The sequence below is a fragment of the Triturus cristatus genome, chromosome 12 (assembly GCF_964204655.1).
Source record: "Triturus cristatus chromosome 12, aTriCri1.1, whole genome shotgun sequence".
In the NCBI taxonomy this organism is placed as follows: domain Eukaryota; kingdom Metazoa; phylum Chordata; class Amphibia; order Caudata; family Salamandridae; genus Triturus; species Triturus cristatus.
In genome coordinates, this window is record NC_140595.1 from 711,140,450 (window position 1) to 711,161,555 (window position 21,106).

Below are 21,106 nucleotides of genomic sequence, written 5' to 3' on the forward strand. Positions count from 1 at the left end.
TACGCATTACGTTTACAACGATACACTTACCTCGTAAACTTCTTCACAACGCGTAATGCTTCAACGACCATCTTCACCACGCAAGCAACGTCATCACGGAACAACGTCATCCTAATCCGAAAAAAAGCATCAGTCCGTTTTCAGTGTCGGCGGAGACCTGCGGAAAAAGGGAAAAAAAAGAAGAAAGGGGGCTTGGGGGGGGTCACCCCCCCAAAAAAAGAAAAAGCGAAGTAAAGGTAAAATCGAGGTAACGGCAAAGCGTGGAAAACACATTCCGTTGTAACGCATGCGTGGTAAAGGCATGCGTTGCAACGGAATGCGTAGTAACGACATATATTCCCTATGTAATTCAACACCCGCACCAGAAGTGGTTTGGGGTTAGACCCTGGAGGTGGATGCTTTGCCGGCATCCTGTGTGCACATTCAATAACAAAATAGGGGGAAATATTCCTTCCGGTCGCAGTGCACGAATCCAGGATTGTATGCAATTGCCTCCCTACCTTCTGTGCCTTCCGGCAGGCCCACTATGCACCTCGATCTTCCTTCGGCATCTTCGGGTCAGATCTCCAGGAACAGAGCATCAAATTTATTGGATGTTTAGTCTGGTGATGTCTCTCCAGGCATTTTGTCAGAGTGGGCGCAGGTCAGGGGGGATGGGTCGGTGGGTCCCCGGTGCCAGTCTGCAGTCACCCTCCGCGCGACTTAGAGCTGAGGCCAGTTGCTTGTCAGCGACCACACCAAAATGGTGGTATGAAGTAAGCAAAAAGGGGGAGGGCCCTCTTCCAGCCTCGCCAGATCTGTAAAAAATGCACCTGGGGGAAAAGTAACATCCCTGGTATGCCAGCTGCCGAGTACGGGATCCTTGGTCCGTGCAGCCAAGCAGGTGTGTCAGTGCCAAAGGGGTTTCTGTAGAGCGCATGTCTTGTGGGGGGGGGCACTAAGACTTCGTCCACAGTGCTCAAGCAGGAGCACAGTTTCACAACTCAGGGGTCTATTGCCGCGGTTTTTCAGGCCAGTCCACCTTTAGCCTTCTTTGCCAAAAGTAATGTGCTGTGGCTGCTGTCCAGGAGTATGCCTAGTTCCAGCTAGCACCACTCCGCTATTGTCTGAGACTTGCCTGGTCCCGAAACACTGCCAGTGGTCTTCCCGTATATTTCTGGGGTTTGGATGTGTACTAGAGGTCACCACCCAGCTCCGGGCCGCCCGTCCACCATCTCCAGCTCTATGTGTTCTCAGAATCAGTGCGTGTCTTCTCCTGTTAGGTGGCAGCCGCCGAGTCCAATCCAGCAAAACTACTCCTTTGCCCCGGATTCGCCCAATTCCAGTGTAATGTCAGCATCGTGCCTGACTGCCCCCGGTGCCTGGGTGAACTGTAGAATGTCACCTTCGGGCTCGGGGATATGGGGCCACCATCTTGGGCCGGGTGCGAGTATCGACCGTCTGTCAAAGTTCGCTCTTCTGGTTGTCAGCTGTCACACCAGCGCACTCACCACAGCATCGGATGGTTCTGCCTCTTTCAGGCTCCAACAGCGGCCAGCGGGGGCTCAGCATGGCTGTGTGCCACTGACCGCCAAGCACCGTGGCCTGCTGGGTGGGGCACATCTCCAGTCCTGCGTAAAGGATTCTGGCGGACACTCCCCGTCACCGCTTGGCATGCACTCCGCTACCCGGTCACGTGCCTGGTCCTCGGCACCCTCTGCGGCTTCAATTTGCACTGTGTGTCACAGGTCAGACCGGGCCTCGGCGGAGTCAACTACCATCCCTGGAAACCTGCTGCATTGCATGTTGTTAGCCAGGCAAGGAGAGTCAGCAACGGAGCTCTAATCGAGCATGTCCAACTCCATTGCTTGAATAGCCATGCCCCACGTGACATCACACCATAATACCGATTAATTCTTTTAAAGCCACTCACTGAGGCAAGGGTCCTTGCCTTCAGGGACTCCATATGCAAATTCAGGGACCTCTCAAACCAAGCTCCTAGATACTCATGAACTATTTCCAATTTTGTGGGACCCAAATACCAACTAAAACTTACTTTTTTTTTTTTATCGAAGCACAATACCTTGGTTTTATCCATATTACAGTTAGCTTTTTATGGCTAAAGTATTCCCTTAATGCATTCAGCTTTCTCTTGAGCCCCATCTTTGTCTGATCTATAATTACAATATTGTCTGCATACAGAAGGCATGATCTATGTTTGCAATTCATTCTGGGACTAGCACCTCTAGCCACCGCCAAGGCAGACGGTAGATCAGCTACAAATATGGAAAAGAGTAGTGGGGCCAAAACGCACCCCTGTCATAGTCGATTAATAATTGCTATTTTCTGTGTCAACATCCCTTTAGTATCCATAATGACCTGGGCCCAATTATTCTTATGTAACTCCTGGATTAAGACCAATATTCTCTTGTGGATATCACATTTTAGCAAGGTTTCCCATAAGCAGCTCAGGTCCACCAGATCGAATGCAACATGGAAATCTACAAAACAGCAGAACAAACTGCCTCTCTGCTCAACTAATTGCTGTGCAATGGATCAGAGGGCAAAACAGTGATCCGTTGTGGAGTGATACTCCGTAAACACCCCTTGTTCTTACTTCACAATTAGTCTCCAGTCAACCCTTTCCCTAAATATTCTAAAAATAATTTTTGCACATACTAATCTGAAAGGTTAATCAACCTATACCTTTTTGGGGCCTTTATTTCTTCTCTCTTATGGATGGGTCTGATTATAGCACTTCTCCAGCTATCAGGGATCTGACCTGTTTCTAATATGACTGAGAACATCCGAAATAGAAATTCTGCCCACCACTCCGGCTGAATCTTTACTATGACAGCGGGGAGGTTATAGGGTCCAACTGCTCGAGTCAAGGTTAACTTTGCATAATGCGTCTTATATTACATAGTGTGAAGTGGGATCTGATGTCATCATCCACCCCTTCCCAGGGAATTACACTTCTTTTCACTAATTATGCCAACGTACTATATATTTCCTCCAAATACGAATCCCATGCAGCTTCTTCCACCACACAATTCATTGATCCCTGTGTTTTACCTGAACCTTCCTGTACTTACTTCTAAAACTTTCTTGCAAATCTTGTTTGCATTGCTTCCAGCCAGTTTCCCCAATGTTTCTCTTTAAAAAAAAGTCTGATTTCTAATACGCGTTTTATACACTTTCCTTTACAATTTTATTATAACTTTCAGTATCATACCTTTCTTTAAGGCTTCTTTCACTTTTCCTTATCAGTGCCTTTGATTTTCTACACTCCTCATTGAACCAATCCTTTCTTTTTCCACGGTTTCTCCAGTTCTTCTTATCCCTGATTGCTTTTCCTTTTAAATAAACCCTAAAACATTGAACCACTTGGCTGATTTTATATTCATACTACTCTAGATTCATTGCACAGGCAATTTCCAGTTTTAGGTTCTATTGAAAGTTAGCCACTTTCACCATTTATTCACCTGCCATTCTAGTGGTAATGTGCTTTGGGTAGTTCATTTGTACAGGGATTACTGTATCTCACAAATTCCTTCCACCTCTAATTAATTCACATTTTCGCAAATCATGACCACTTCTTTCTCTTTGAGTTACCCGAAACCCCTTTATTTTATCAAAATTCCAGGCATCAAAGGGGTTGATTCCGATTTTGGTCGTAAGAGCTCCAAATCGGATTTGGAATTGCCTAAACCGATCCGGAGCCCTTGTTTGTAACCGAATCATTCACAGTTCCGAACGACCAAGTACGATGCCTGTAAAGCCTTAACGCTGACCGAATTGGTTCTGAAAGGCATTCAGAGAGATAGAGCCTTCAGGAACCGATTCGTACAGCTCTATGTACTAGGTTTTTCGAGTGAGCAAGTACGATAAACAATTCGGACAGCCTTTCTAATTTGGTTTGCCAGGATCGAAAAGGCTTCTGAAATCAGTCTTTGGGGGCCCGTAGCAGGCCCCCCTTCACCCGGGGCCTCTGAATTGGGCCCGTGGGGGTATCCATGGTTCCCCTCTTTCCAATCATGCACATCATGAGGTGCCTGCCACATGGTGCACGATTATCCCCAGCCACCCCTTTTATCAATGCGTGCCTGAGTACTCGTTCGGCACACAGGCTCCCATTGAAGTCAATGGGAGCCTGACTGAATCGTATCCGATGCATTTTTTTTTTTTTGATTTCAAAAGAATTTATTTTTTAAAAGATTAGATGCAAGCATAGTATACAGGCAAGAATGATACAATTGATAACAGCTGAAATACACAATATGGTATGTTGATAGTAACCAATAGAAATATCATCTTAAAATTCATTATTATGCAAGTATCAGAGACATACGTTAATTAAGGAGGAAGCAATGAAGAGCCGGGAGAAGTGGCTATCAAAAGTATCATCATCAGATATAAATTTGGGGATAAACGGAAAGAAAAGGAAAAAGCAAAGATGGAAAAGAGACAGGATAGAGAAGAGGAAAGACAAGACAAAGGGAGAGAAAAGAGAGGGATTTCCAAAGGATTCACCGAACACCCAAGACAACATTAATTAGACAAATCAAAAGGATATTGATCCACCAACCCCTCTGAGGCCAATTGCATGTACGTATCTAGCGTCAACCACACACCAGAAGATATAGACGGAGAAAGATGAGCATGATCAACTGAAGTATGAGCACTACGTAGAAAAGAACCCATGCCCACCAAGTATGGTAAGAGACTGAAGAAAAAGATTTCCACTCCATGAGAATTACTTTGACTGCAATGGTAAGTAAAAGATCCAACAGTTGTAACTCCATGGAGTCTAAAGGCAATGGGACCGAGGCCGCCAGTGGGCCTAAAAGGATTAATGAAAATGAAAGTTGAAACTTAATATTAAAGATGAGCATGAGGTGTTTATGAATTAAACCCCAAAAGGGTTGGAGAAGAGGACAGTCAAAGAACATATGCTGGAAATCGCCTGGTGCCAGACCACAACTCCAACATAAATTATCTTCCTTAAGATTTAACGAATATAAACGAGTGGGAGTCCAGTGAAGAAGATTAATAGAGAAAAACTTAGACTGCATTAAAGAGGGGGCAATTTTATCACGAAGAGAGAGCCTACCAATATCCTGCCAAGTGTCTGAAGAAATATGATCGGTAACACCATGCTCGAAATGATGGAGCCATTTTTGCTGTGTAACAGTATGAGAAGGAAGTGTCGGAGACGACAACAATTTATAAATCCTAGATGCTACATGACCAGACTTAATCCAAAATTGAAAAAGCGTAATCGTAGGGGAAGAAGGATGAAAGTGTACTTTAGCAAGTGCTACCTTTATCTTAAGAAAGGTATAAAAATCTACATTAGATAAAGAGAAATGCTGAGCCAGGGAAGAGTAAGGGAGAGGATCATTATTGGAATCATATAAATGCTTAACAAGTGAGATACCTTTCCCCGACCAATAAGACACCAAGTCTGGATCAATAGTAATTTTAAATTTGGAATTCCGCCAAATAGATGACCATCTAGTTTTATGTAATGGAATCGCCACTCTCTTATCAACCTTGCGAACCGCAGCAATAGTGTCTAGAATAATAGATCTAGAGAATGGAATAGAAAGGGTATTTGCGGTTAAGAAAGAGGCAGTCGGAAGAGGAGAGGCCAATTCCTGTTCTATTAGCAACCAAGCTGGAACATGAATAGAGGGAGAGGAAAACCAGAGCGCCCCCTGGGAGGCCAAAAAGGCAGACTGATATTTCCCCCAATCAGGAAGATTACAACCTTCCATATCATAGGATTTCCTCAAGTATTTATAGGCAATTCTAGCCCTTTTGTCATTCCATAAGAATTTGGAAGTAATTAAATCAAGTTCATGAAAGAAGGCATCAGAGAGCTGAACTGGAAGCATAGAGGAAGCAAAATTAATAATAGGTGTTATCATCATTTTAAGAGTTTGGAGTCGGCCCCACCAAGAAATATGTTTCGGAGACCAATTTTCTAGAAGATGTCGCACCTTAAGAATAGTTTGAGATTCATTATAAGTGACCGTAGCATAAAGAGTGGAACAAAAATAAATACCCAAGTATTTTAATTGATTATATTGCCGCCGACCCCATATGAGAGGAGAAACAGTAAGCATTTAAGGGGAACATCTCTGTCTTATCTTTGTTCAGGGTATAACCTGAAACCTCTGAGCACAGAGAAATTGTGTCAGAAATAGCAGGGATGGCGCGTTCAACATCTTCTGAAAAAATGAGAACGTCATCAGCATAAGCAGCTGTTTTAAGCTGATGAGATCCAAAAGAAAACCCCCTAATATCTGGATGAACATCAATCATTCTGAGAAGAGGATCAATGGACAGCAAAAATAAAAGAGGGGACAAAGGGCAACCTTGTCTAGTACCCTGGCAAAGATTAAAAAAGGACGACGTAGCTCCATTCACTCTTATGTTAGCTCGAGGTCGGGAATACAGAGACATCACCATACGGATAAAGGAATCACCAAGGTTATGCGCACATAAAACGGCACGTAAAAAAGGCCACGAGACCTTATCAAAGGCCTTTTCAGCATCAAGGGCCAAGGCCGCCGCCGGAAGATTGGATCGCTTGGCGGCCCCGAGAATGTGACAGAAAGTACGGATATTATCACGTGCAAGACGACCCTTCACAAAGCCTGTTTAAGAAGGATGAACCAATTGCGGAATAAAGGATTCTAAGCGTTTGGCTAGAAGTTTAGCAAAAATCTTAGCTTCCATGTTAAGAAGGGAAATAGGGCGAAAATATTTGGGGTCTGAATGATCTTTCCCTTCTTTAGGGATTACTACAATAGTAGCATCAGCATCAGAGCCAGACACCGAGCCATCCTTAATAAAAGCATCAAAGACCAATTGAAGTTTCGGAACGAGCACGGAGAGAAAGGTCTTATAAAACAAAATAGGATACCCATCAGGACCCGGAGCCTTACCAGAACGAGTGGCTTTAATCGCGGAAATGATCTCCTCAGAGGTAATCGGGCAATTCAAAGAATTATTGTCCTCCTCCGATACAGCTTTCAAAGGAACCGTCTTCAGGAATTCCTGACACCGTTCAAAAGAAGCCTGAGTAGAAGAGGTATATAAATTATTATAGAAATCGCGAAAGACCTCAAGAATCTCTGCAGTCTGGAATTTTTTCGTACCAAGTTGATCAGTGATAGAAGAGATTTGGGAAGATTTATAAGAAGATTCCTGGAACTTTAATGTAGCTGCAAAAATCTTGCCCGCACGATTTTTTAACAGCAACTTCTTAGATTTTTGAGCCTGCAGGCCAATATGAGCTCTCTTAGTAACTATGGTATTGTACGTGTATTTTACATTTTTAATAGATTGTAAATATGACTTATTCTTAGAATTGCGAAAAAGAGATTCCTGACGTTTAATCTCATCTGCTAAATCCATGAGTTCCTTTTTAATGGCAGCATTCCTCCTTGACATACACTGAATGACCTGTCCACGGAAAGTGCATTTAAAAGAATCCCAGAGAACCACAGGGGAGCTAACTGAACCAACATTCTCAAGGAAAAACGTCTCAATATCATTAGAAAACTCTCGAATCAGGGAATCATCATGTAAGATTTCTGTATTTAGTCTCCAAGATCGAGACCTTGCTCTAGGGGCAAAAGACATAAGCGTGAACGTCACCGCAGCATGGTCTGAAACTAGGATAGGATGGATAAGCGGAGAAGAGGAAGATTGAACAAGAGAGGAGTGAACCAAAAGATAATCAATGCGTGAAAAAGACGAATGAGGGGAAGAGAAAAAGGAGAAATCACTGCCAGTGGGATTATGAAGACGCCACACGTCCTGGAGATGGGTCAGAGAGCACATATTAATCATTTGTTTATGTGCCTGAGGGGGACGATAGGTAAAGGCAGAATTCCTATCCAAAATAGGATCCATTGGTAAATTAAAGTCTCCCCCTACAATAAGATTGCCAGATTGAGGAGTATTATTTAGCTTTTTGGTGATTGTTTTCCAAAAGAACGGATCATCCTTGTTAGGGGCATAAATATTCATGACAAAGAGAACAGCATTGCCATCGGATATCTTAGATAGTAACCAACGACCCTCTGTATCCTGCTCAGAGGAAACGATAGATAATCCAGAATGTTTAGAAACTAAAGTAATTACCCCATTACGTTTACCACAAGCATCTGAACACGCAACATCAGAAACCCATTCTTTCTTCAGAAATGACGCCTCCTTGACAGAGACCTTTGTCTCTTGAAAAAGGACTAGATCCGAAGAAAGGGATTTGCAGTAGTCTAAAATTTTTGACCTCTTAACTGGGTGATTTCATCCTTTAACATTAAGGGAGAGAATATTCAAACCAGACATAGAGCTAGCAACAGGAAAAAAGGATATTGCATATATGATATATGAAGTACAACTTCCAAAAAGACACGCCCCCAAACACTAGACCTCAACACGAAACAAGGAGAATCCACGGAGGAAATCCGAAAAGAAAAGGAGAAAGAAGAGGAAAAAAAAAGCAAGAAAATAGACAGAGAAAGAGAGATAAGAGTCCAAAAGGAAGGTCTAAAAAAGACCAAGTTCATATCAGGGGGAACATGGGAAAAAGAGCAAGGAAACCAACAGGAGGAATAAAACCCAACAGCATATCTAACCCCAGACCAATACATAGCTGATTATATGTAATTAAAAAGAAGAACCATCTAAAGGATATGAGCAGAAACTCATAACAGTAATCTAAAACTTCAATTCACTAAGAACTAGTGAAAAATGAATCAAAAACTAACGACACTATAATTATAGCCAAGCCAGAGTAGACACCACCAAGAGCAGAAAAGAATAAAGAGAAAGAAATACATTACAAAGAATATTATATGGTACAATTATGATACATTTATGAAGAGAAAATGAAAAAAGAGAGAAGTGAAACATAGTAGAGAACGGAATGTAGTAAAGATAAGTATAACAGTCAATGAAGCCCTATGGCAGATAAATAAGCGAAATGAGATTATATATAAATATGTAAACTCTATAAATACACTTATAAATAACTGACCACTGATACATAGAATCCGAAGCACTTAGTGTACTAAAAGAAGCGTGAACATCGTAAATATATGAGCATGAAGATAAAGAAGCATAAGCCCAACAAACACAACACAGCAATAGAACTCCAATCTAGTGGAAGAAGACAGTTAATATTAATACTGAAACAAAACGATCAAAGATATAACATTAAGAAAGATATAAACACTAATTATACAGAAAAGAAAGATTATCCCTAATAGCAGCAATTAATAATTATCTAAAAAACATGCTATGAATCAAATACATAATCAATCAATACACCAAAACACCAATAAACAATGGCGTACTCCAGATATACGAAACAACCAAAGACGAAGATCAGACAGAGAGACCATAAACGAAAAAAGAGAAGACCAAATCACACACACAAATTTGAGAAAATTAAGAAGCCCTACAATGGGCGAAGAAAAACGGACCCGGACCAATATAGAAGGACAAATTGGGGATGAAAAGAGTAGGAAGGACAACAAGTGTACATGAGTGGGATAAAACCATCAAGAAACACTACCACGAAATATTGGACGAATCGCGCAGTAGGACTAACGACAATAAAAGACCACTACACTATAACGATGGGAAGGGAAAACCATAAGACAACAACAGCACGTCCAGAACATTGGACATTAGGACCACCATGCAGATCTACGAGAGAATAAACCTAATAGACCTGGCAAAGACAAAAAGAAAAAAACACATTGCAGTATGTATAGACGTCTCAGGTGCCAGAGGAGCCAGGAACAAGCGAGGCCTCCATTTGAAGATCCATCTGTGACTCCAACTGATTATCCAGAAACGAGGCCAAATCAGCAGGTTCATCGAAGATTCTGGAGCGCCCTTTGAAAGTAATGCGGAATTTTGAAGGGCCGGCAAAAGAGAAGGGAATATTCATCTCGGCTAAACGCTTCCGGAGATTAAGAAAGCCCTTTCTCCTAATGACCGTGTCCCTGGCAAAGTCTTGAGAAATTGAAATGCGATGGCCATTCCAAGAGACAACTCTAACCTTCCGCATGTGAGCCAGAATTTTCTCTGTATGTTGATGGCGCAGTGGCTTGAAAATTATCGCTCTAGGTTGCGTAGCAGACTTAGAGCGAAATGTGGGTACGATCTTCTTGCTCAGTAAGGTCTTTCCGCAATGCTGCCATTGAGCGCTCTAACTGTGAGAGAGATCTAGATTGCTTTTGCATGGAGTCCTCTGCGCCACTAATACGTGCTTCTGTGTCCGAAACACGAAGGGAAAGGGCCTTGAAATCATTCCTGATGGCTAACACCTCTACTTGCAGTAAATCTTGGTAGATTGCGCAATTTCATAGACCTCATTAAGGCGCGTCAGGATAGACTCAAGAGTGGCACCAGGGTCCTTTTGCGCAGATTCAGGTGTAGGGGATATCTGTTTGGACCTTTTAAGAGACGCTTTAGAGTCTTTAGCGTCTTTAGCATTTGGTGACGGGCCCATATTCGCAGCCATAGAGCACACCACCTCAGCAGGAGCAAAAAGAAAGGAAACGAGCAAAAATGGAAAGCGCGCTCACATCAAAAGGACAATAATAATGGCGTCTCCCAGGGCAAGGAGAGGGACCACCTCACAAAAATATCAAGTCCTGCAGATATCAAAAAAGGCACCTTCCAACAACCAGAAACAGCCACGAAGCAGGGAAATAATGATCAAAGAGACCTCATAAGAGGGCAATGGCGGCGCTCTGACTAGAGGTATATCAGCCGAAAACCACACAATATGGTCATAATAGGCAGCAAAGCAGCAGGAGGAAATAAAAAGAACAATATAAACGTAGGAAATGTGAGCAACTTCACCAGTTCTTGTCCATCCTTATTCCTGGCAAATCCTTAGCAGTGTCAGCGTCGTGCTGAGGAGAAAAAACATCCCGCTCTTGAGAAAAACAAAATGGCGGCCGCTCGCGAAAACGCCGAGCGCCACCTAAAAACGCCCGAAATATGGTCACCGGCAGCCACAAAGTTCAGGAAAAGTCTCTCATGGCATACTTGGCAGCTTCATATCCATAAGGCCCCCTTCAGAAATTATCAGGGCAAACAGCGAAACCTCCGTTGGCTCCTGCTCCAGCGCAGAGCTCAAGCACAAACCGCCATCACGCAGCGGCGCGCAAGCCACGCCCCCATCGTATCCGATGCATTTAAAAGCATCATACTCATACGGTCGGACTGCCCCATTCTGAGTCATATGGAAAGCATTCCACCCGAGTCGTTCAGTATGCTACCCGAACAAGATCGGAATCGGGCACTAAGTTGGTTAGCACCCGTTCATGCTCTGTGCTTCCCGAGTTAAGAATAAATGAATTTTGCTCTGTTAATTGCACCACGTAATTACTACAAAAATATTGTATATATGTTAATTTCCATTTTCCACAGTAATAGTCTCTTCCTTCCAATTCAAACAAAGGAAGAAAACACCCACTGGAAAGTAAAAAGCTCAAAGTAGGGCAGCAGATTCTGGAAGAATAAGTGAGACAAATCTATCCTCACGATGATAACAGCACTCACAAATGGAAAACATTTTCTTGACAGTGTAATCTTATTCATATTACTGTACTCTGTTTTGTAGAGTATGTGTCCCAACACTGGAAAGAAGATGCATTCTTTGGGTACCAGTTCCTCAATGGCATTGATCCAAAGATTATAAAGAAGTGCAACAAAATCCCGGACAACTTTCCAGTGACGGACAGCATGGTCGAATACATCCTGGGGCCAAAGACAAACCTTACAGCGGAGTTACAGGTATGCACATTTGTTCTTCATTTCCAATGTCCTGCAAACTGGTGTGTGTATCAAATGTCTTCAGCTGGAGGCCCCGCCAGTTCTTTTGTTGTTAAGTGTGGCTTGATGGTGCAACTGTCTGCAAGAGCTAATGTTACTAGCTCTTAAACTGCACATAAAGCAGGGTTGATCTCTGCCCAGGTTACTGTTTTTCTCTCCCCTCGTGTTATTGGCTGTTTAATATAATATATGGAGTGTTTGCATTGTGATCCATGACCTACTACTTCACATCTCGCAGCTACATTGAAAGAAAGCAAATAAAAAAATGTTCTCACTGCAACAAACTGCTTAAGTATAGCAGCAGCAGTGCAAGCTTCTTTCACACACATAGATCAATACAGCACAGGCAACAGCACTAAAGCTATACACACACACACATACAACTACAGCGGATGCAGAAATTATGAAATATGGTTTAGCTAGCACCAGGCACAATGTTTAATCACAAAATTGTACACAGAGCAGTGCAAAATCTGGGTGTCAGACAAACCAAACAGGTGTGCAACAAAGAGCTTCCTCTCCAGATATAGACTCCCGCATTCAGTTGTCATGGAGTGGGTCTTATTGCCAGCACATCCTTCTGTTGCCATATTTTAATTGAGTTCAAAGATGTCCACCACATTCTAGGTAATGTGTGTTTTCATTTACAATGTGACTCTCATGTGTATGGTTTCTTGGTTTGAGAATTATTTATCAAACATTCAACATTTTGGCTTCCATCTTTGAAATATAGAGCATTGCTTAAAATTGTATTCAATATCAATGACATGAATTCAATATTTTAAAATATACATTTTATGAATGACTAAATTTAAGGAACCACATAGGTACCTCATGCCGATGTACATTGACCTCGATTGGCCAGTTTTTAAATGTCTCCTAGTCCAACCGCAAGTAATGGATGCTAGGTCTTTGTTCCCGACACTGGAGTCTGTTTCAGAACAATTTGACACTACTAGGTTGCATGATGACAGGTCTATGAGGAGGCAGCTACAGTATACATTACTGGACTTATCTCAGAGGTACCTATTAATGCTCTTTAGTGGCAGATACCAAGTTTCTGATGATGTTCTGCCCTTTTGCCCCGTCAAAGCACTGAAGGTGACATGCTCTGCATCCTCTTGTGACTATTGCCTGTGATTGATCAATAGCCCTAGAGTTATAATGCCTTTTAGCCCTGTGACGTGCTTACATTCAGCCTTTAAAATGACGCTCTTTAACCAAAGTCTTCTTCAAACCTTTGTGGTATTCATCCCAGGACAGAACATGCTCTATGTTTCTGTGCCAGTCATCTGAACCATCCAGCTCTGTCAAGCCCCTGTGTAAGTGTGAGAGGACAAGCTCCATTTCCCCATGTATACTCCAGACCTCATGGATATATGTGATATTTCTGTAATGCATACCTAGCCAAAAGGCAGCAGAGCGCTGTACATGAATAAAAGGCAATCTTCGAGTCAACGAGTAATGGGAGAGGAAGTTTTGATGTGGACAGTTAATGCATTGTGATATAGTGTTCTTTAAAGATGTGAGTGTTTGTCGCCTTCCTAAATTGGAACAACATTGGGGCGGTCCTGATAAATGTAGGGATGATGTCCCAAACCCTGGTTGCATAGATGAAAAAGGTTTGTATTGTTTTTCCTTTTTTATACTTGGTCTGCAGTTTGATGGTGTCCTAACTGCAGGCGTGCCATGAACCACCAGATATGGTGAGCTTATCTACATGATAAGTATGGGTCCCAGTTATGATGGCTTTGTAAATATGGCTTGTTTTGAAAATGATGTGGGCAGGCAAGTTGAGCTAATGAAGTGCCTTCATAATGGGGTGATGTAGTCCTGTTTCTTCGGTCCCCTAGATGAGACTTACTGTGGCATGTACGATGCCTCTAAGGGGTGCCAATGCAGGGGCTGCAAAGCCATGGAGTAGGCTACTACCACCATTAAGATGTGAGAGTAGAAGGGCTTGAATATCCACTGTGAAGTTGCTTTCTGGAAGAAACTTGTTTTCTTTTGTTAGAGAGAGCTGCTACCAGACTGTCTGTTTGTTTTTGGTGAGGGTAAGCTTGGTGTCTAAAGTGCATCCAAGTGAATTGCCATTCAGCAAGAGTTTGGGATCAAACTGACAAGGTTCATGTCATTGAGTCTGGTATGTACTGCATCTTGTTTGTTGTTCTTGGCAAATAACAGAAATTCTGTCTTGGTTGGATTGAGCTTCAGGTAGAATCTGGAAAACCAGGTCCAGGTGATGTATAGGTAGTGTTTGAGGTGATGGGTGTGTGAAGCATAGTAGGCTTTCTAGCAGAGCTGTGTATCATTGGTATACTAGTGAATCATGATGCTGTTTGAGTAAAGGACCAAATGGTTCCATGTAAATATGACAGGAGACAGTAGCAGTATACTGGTGAATCATGATGCTGTTTCAGTACAGTACCAAATGGATCCATATAAATGTTAAAGATGACGGGAAACAGTATGGAACCTTCCTTGGGACTCTACAGATGATGGGGATCCTTTATGACCTGAGGTACCTATGAGAACAAACTTGTGTTGGTTGGAAAGGTAGAAAGAGAACCAGGGAAGGACTTTGCCAGTGATTACCATTTGTGGCCCAATGGTGTGTATTAGGGTGGTATGGTCAGCTGTGTCAAAGGCAGCTGATTGCTCCAGCACTAGCAGGAGACAGAGTTCATCTCCATGTTCTGTGATCAAGAGGGCAAGGTCTATGATGTGTAAGGTGTACCTTGTAGTATCCATTCTGTAGTGTGATCTGAAGCCAGATTGGGGATAATTATAATTAATATGATTGTGGAGTTGAACATAGACTGCTTTATTTTGATGATATTGCTGATTAATGGTAGGTGAGTGATGGGCCGGTAGTTGGCAAGGTCACTCGGGCCTAGTGTAGGTTTCTTTAGGAGTGGGTGAATCTGGCGTGTCTTGAGAACCTCCGAGAAGTTTCTTTGAGTTAAGGAAGCATTGACCATTGTAAGTAGGTAGAGCTGAGGTTGTGAAGGCTGACCATTGTGGGATTCTACAGGAAGAGGTGGGTGTATAAGATGAAGCAGGCTTTGTATCATTGATGTGCTGATGAATTTCCTGTATTTATTTACTGTGGCAGAAGTTGATGGCATTGAACTTTTCTATGTGGAATAGTTGGGACCAGAAGGGGGTTGATGAGATACATGTCTTTAACAGCATTCTTGTCCAGTTTGTGGCTTCGTTGATGTTGATGGCATATTAGTTTCTTTTGGCTGATGTGATAAGCTTTTTGTATGTTGCACAGAGGGACTTCATTATCGAGAGATCCTCGTATGCTCTAGTTTTTTATGTATTTTCTTTCCTGTCTGCAGATGGGTTATTTGTTAACAGCATCTTCAGAATACCAGATGCCGAAGACTTTGTTGTAATTTTGGTGTGAATGTTCACATAGATTTCCAAAACAATATTGATGTTGTTTAGAATGGTGTTTACATCAGACGTGGCTTTGATGGGGTGAAAAATGTGTTCAAGCATGTCCATGGATAGAGTGCTCAAAGGATCTGAAAGTCTGGTCTTCACTTTTGTGTTGAACTTGAATTATAAGTAATACATTGAGCAGGAAGATGTGGATGACAAAGTGGTTGGTCCAGTCCTAGGGCATACGTGGTTTGCTTTAGATTGTTGGTGATGTTGAGAAGTTAAGTTTGAGGATGTGGCCTTTTTAGTGTATTGGTTGTGTGACACACTGTATTATGTTGTGTATCGATGAGGGTGTTTTTTTGAGTTTGTATTTTCTGAGAGGTTGAGGTCACCCAATGGGGTGGTGTGGATATGTCAAATAGACAAGGAGGTGAGACAATCAGATTTCATCAATGTAGTCCTTGTTCCTCACCAGTATTTTCATATACTGTAAAAATTAACCAGGTTTAACCTTATGCTTATAATGTACTGTCTTGGCTGGGAATTCTGGAAAGCATCATTGATACATTTGTGAAAAGGCCACATACTTCACTCTCCTTCAGGACAATAGACATCCTGAACTTTAGCCTCTTGAGTTTACCCGGCCTCCAGCAACTGGAAGGGTTATGTTTATCTTTACCTTTTAATCCTAACTGGGTTGGAAGAGATGAACATTTGGGAGGAGTTATGTGGTATGCAGATAGACTTTGCCAAGGCTCTCCACTGCTATCTTTCTAAGCTGTAGAACATGATCTTGTAGGATGACATTTATATGTATTCAGAGGAATTATGTTATACTTTTTAGAAAGGAAGTGGATTTTGAAGGATTTATATAATTCAGCAAATCACTGGAAGGTAGACTTTATACAACAGTGCTCCCACCACTCTCAGATTGGAGTGCTGCTGGAATAGAAAAAAGTACCTAACATGGTTATCTGGCATGAAAAATTCACCTTGAGTATTACTGGACATAGTATTTTGTAAATATGGCTTGTACTTAAGCCAATCGATACCTCCCTCCTAATCTCAAACTGGTTGAGTAGACTGTTCAACTTTTATTTTACGTTGTGTACAGTTCATGCAAATAAATTCCTCAAATTCTCCTCTGTTCTTGTTAATATCACAATTTAACCAATGAGACGTCCAGTCCTATATCTTGAAAATGGTCCACCTGTAGATAGTTCAGAAAATATCAAGTCACCAGTTTGTGTAGTAGTGATAAGTCCTTCAAGTGTGTATTCGGAACTTCAGTTACTTCCCTCTTTAGCCTTCCATGGTGTACTCCGAATTACATTTGGTTGACGAGTTTCAGTCTGTTCACTTTCCGTCACCTCAGGACTCAACAACCTAGTGTCTGAACATTAAGTCTATGGCAATAAGTCATGCAGCAAGTGCCTCATATGGCCTCAGGTACCCACTGCCACAATGGTAAATTAGGTAAATCTGTGATGGACGGTTGTGAACAGACACTTGCATGTGTGTCAAGCCCCCATCTCAGTAGTAAAAGCCATCTCTGTTCTGGATAAGAGGTTTGCATCACGCTTTTTGATGTGTGGCTGACCGTTACTTCTAAGTGTGCCCCCACCTGTGAGATACTCTGAGGTAACAGTACATCTTGCGTAACATGCCAGGATGCGAGCTGTTTGCACAGATCTGAGATTACATTTACTGTTGAGACGCAGGCTTAACACACATAAAACTCTGTGAAGTTCTGTCAATTTCCAAATATGAATGCCTGTGGAAAGTGTGGCTCCTCCCAGTAGCCAGTGTGCCACCCTGCACTCATTAGTACATGCAAAATGTGTCAAGTGGCACTGTTGCCTGAAGATGTTTATTTATGCAGAAGTAGTTATGCAAGGTTCCAAACTCTTGCTCTCAGCTGGACAGAGAAACCCAAGCAAAGACTTTCAAAAGAAAATCCCATAGTAAATCTGACTGTAAAAGAGCAAAATTCAAAGACAACAATGGTAGCGAATGGGTGAGAAACACAAGCCAAAAGAAGGAAATGAATGCATTACAATTTCTCTATTAATTCTCAAAGCATCCTTTATTTCATATTTAGACAGGAACTGACAACACAGAAAAAGACACCGTCATCTTGAATTGGAAACCTCTGGTAATAACCTCTGTAGAGGTCACAATCTTGGAGAGGGGCTTGCATTAGGCTTGTCCACCCTCCCTCCTCCCATTTCATTCCTGTTGTCAACTAGGCACATGAAGAACCCCCAAACGTAAGCTGTTTCCAATGATGCAGGGCTTTATATTCCAACAACTACTCTTCCCTTTTGATTCTCTGTGCAATTAGCAGAGCAGCACTTTGGGTGTCCACAAATGCTTAAATGCTGGTGCAGCCTAGCCCAGGAGGATGCCCAGCCCTTTGCACAATTCTGAGATGTACTACCTGGTTGCGCAATAAGTGCCCCATCTTCTTCTGAACACATTCCACCCTATGGAAGCTCCCGAAATGCATTCAGCACAAAGTTAACTTCAGATCATGTCTGAAACTTAAGGTAACTTTAGCAATTGTACCACTAAATAGGGGAAATGTAATGCCAGAGATGCAGATCAACAATCTGTGTTTTCTTTGCAGATTTCGATACAGTCCTTTGTTGCTTTAAAAGTCAGAAGGGATATTTTTACTAGATGTGTTTGTATACAGTGCCCATTTATAAAGAGTCCTAGTTAGAAATCATATGTACTTTTCAACTACAGACACTATTGAATGTTCATCAGAGGTGTCTTATAATTTCATGTTTAGTTGTATCTGGACAAGAATGATGTCATGAGTGTGTGAGTGATCAGATATGATATCTTCTGTACCTGCATCACCATGCCATCTTGCATTTCTGTATGCGTTTATTGATAGTATGTCTTCTTCTGATCCAAGCTCACCTGTATTGTTTCCTCTGTTTGCAGAGAGGAAAGATCTTCATTGTAGATTTTAAGATATTAGAAGGCATACCTGGAAATATATTGAATGGTCATCAGCAGTACATAGCTGCTCCCTTGTGTCTTCTATACCTCTCACCCCAGGATGAGATGATACCCCTAGCAATCCAGGTAAGGTGTTGTCTTTGAGCCATCCGGCCTGTCTAAAACTTTGAAATTTCAAGACACTAGATAATTTATTTAGAATTTGAATAACTATAAGTGATCAGCATTCTGAGAGAATGTGTGAGCTGTTAGTTGAACAATAATGACCAATAGTTTTGTTATTAGCTAGAACCAAACCACCGGGGATGTTTTGTACTATGGTATTGTAAACACGAATAGTGTTCTTGCATGTGTACACAGTGATCTATATAAATGACTATTATAGAATACTATTAGGCAATGCAAATGTTTTTTCTTCACATCCCATTTCAGTGCTCATACCTTTGCTCATTTGTTCTCTACCGCTGAGTATCGACTGGTATCTACGGGCAATGTACATTATTTGTATATTTACTGTTGCTTTCCTGATAAGAGGCCTATATATTGTCTTCTTCTTTCTCATTTTGTAGGTGGACTTGGTCGTTCACATCTCTCAGGCTAATTTTTCCCTCTTTCTTTGCAAAATGTAATCAGTGGTGTCTGCCTTCAAGTAAAAAAAATATTTTACAAGAGAACCCTCTTGCTTATCTTGTACTTGATTCAACGGCCTTATTCTGTGAATACGCCAACTTACTCCTCAATTGAACGAGGATGTCAATCTACTCATTGTTCCAAAAATAAAACCTCATGAAATAGTTCCTATGAGACTGCAGCAAGACACGACTTGATTGTTCTAATGGTTCTTACTTGTCACATTTAGTGTACAAGGTTCCCACAGTGGACTGAGGCATATGAGTGGATAGTCACTTAATTTTAGCAGCTCTTTTTCTGAGAGCTAACACGCTTCCAATGTCTGTACTCCACTTTGTGTTGGTTTAACATTTGTGTCTCACAATAGGTCCAGGCCATTTTTTAGCAGTCACTTTCCTACTGTAGGATTTCTGAGAATTAAAGAATGTGTAATGTTAGAAAGTTTGCAACGTTATTGGCATTCTATTTCAGTAAACATCATGCAAACATTCTCTAAGTCTAATGTGTTGTGTCTCACTCTTGCATTAAGCGATGACAGAAGCTGCTTGGTCAGTAACCATGAAAGTCCAGTAACTAGCTCTTTGTGCATCTTCCTCTGCAGCTAAATCAGACTCCAGGTCCAGAGAATCCCATCTTCCTGCCCAGCGACAATGAGTGGGACTGGTTGCTTGCCAAGATATGGGTGAGGAGCTCAAATTTTTCCACCCACCAGGCTCTTTCTCACTTCCTGCGTACACACGTCTTTGCAGAGGTGTTCTGCATTTCTACATTGAGGCAGCTCCCCACATCTCATCCTCTGTACAAGGTAAGAAAGACAACTTATGCAGTGCAAAGAGGCTATTAATTCCAAGCGTAATAAATGGTCGCTCATTAGTCATTCTGCCCAAGCATTTTTGGGTACAAAACATAAAGATTGATTGAGTTTCTTGGAGGAGTGGATATTAACAGAGTATATGGTTACATGTTATAGAAGAGCAGAGGCAGTGAGAATGTAAGATCTGTTTTAAGCAACCGCTGTACCTGTGTCTTTAATAACTCCTGTGGTCTCTCTTTAGCTCCTGATCCCCCACCATCGCTATACTCTGCAAATTAATGCTCTCGCCAGAGTAGGCCTTATTGGACCAGGAGGACCTACTGATAAGGTAAGATTGGAACTCATATCTGTAGACCACCTCTGTTGTTGGCATTCAGGAGAGATCATGATGAAGATACATACAATAATGAACATGGCATAGGACATTGTAAAGCACATGTTCACCCGTCAGCCTCTTGGCACTGTAATAATTGGAATATCCAGTATTCAAACCTATGACTATGAGGGAAGACACAAATTCATGGAGTGGATGAATTAGTCACTGACCCACCAGACCCAGCTAGATGAGGTGGATGGAATGAAAGCTATAGTCCCACGGTAGAGGAGCACATATATAAAAAAAAAAAAAATAGATGGTACCTGCTTGGAATGAGATTAGCTTTTTCACTACCTTATGACATATTCTTACCTGACATTATTATACATAATTGCACAGTGCATCCACCTGTAGCCTTTTCACACAAGTTACTCAATATTTTCTTTTTACCAAAAGTTTGTTGACACATTGTTATGTGAGTGACATCCTAAAAAGGAATCTTCCCAGTCCCCACCAGACATATAAAAATCGTACATAAATGATGCAGGAGGAGGGATTCTTGTTTGGTCCACTACAAGCCTCATGGCCCCTGCCTGTAGACAGACTATTTACTTGAAGAAAATTAGCTTTGAAGATATCGCCTGCCAGTACTTTTATCTCTTCACTCACTTTGCCTGAAGAAGTTGGGGAAGCCCATACAGTGGGTTGGGATTTAATCATTGTATATGGAAGGTCTACCTGAAGTCGGGTAGAACATTTCCATAATCTATCACTAATACCTGAATTGTTTCTGGGTGGTTTTCAGAGGCTGTATCTGAGTAGGGCTGCTAATCCTGAAGCAAGAAAAGACTCTCAGCAGTATGACATGGAGGCTGGATGCTTTGATATTTGTGATTTGTTTGCTTATAGAACACCACATAAACCTGGAAAATAAACTATTCCAATCTATAGATACCTTGCACATTCTGGTAAAATCTTATTTGTCCCCTGTCCTTTAGGTGGATACCTGTCAACCTGGACAGGAATCAGCTAGCTTTGACCAGTACCGCCCTCATACAGGCCTTCATTGTGTAAATTAGAGACAATCTTGTTGTTACTCTTATATTGCCACCACCATGCTA

The 21,106-nt window shown here is 41.8% G+C and overlaps 1 protein-coding gene across 1 annotated transcript in view; it reads left to right on the top strand.

The window, feature by feature from the left end:
- The window catches only part of LOC146780371 (hydroperoxide isomerase ALOXE3-like), a 343,450-nt gene that overhangs the window by 234,510 nt on the left and 87,834 nt on the right, over positions 1 to 21,106 (top strand). Inside the window, exons 6-9 of the mRNA XM_085636765.1 lie at positions 11,645 to 11,817; positions 18,208 to 18,351; positions 19,457 to 19,660; positions 19,911 to 19,997. Coding sequence (XP_085492891.1) covers positions 11,645 to 11,817; positions 18,208 to 18,351; positions 19,457 to 19,660; positions 19,911 to 19,997 — 608 coding nt within the window. The remainder of the gene's footprint in view (positions 1 to 11,644; positions 11,818 to 18,207; positions 18,352 to 19,456; positions 19,661 to 19,910; positions 19,998 to 21,106) is intronic.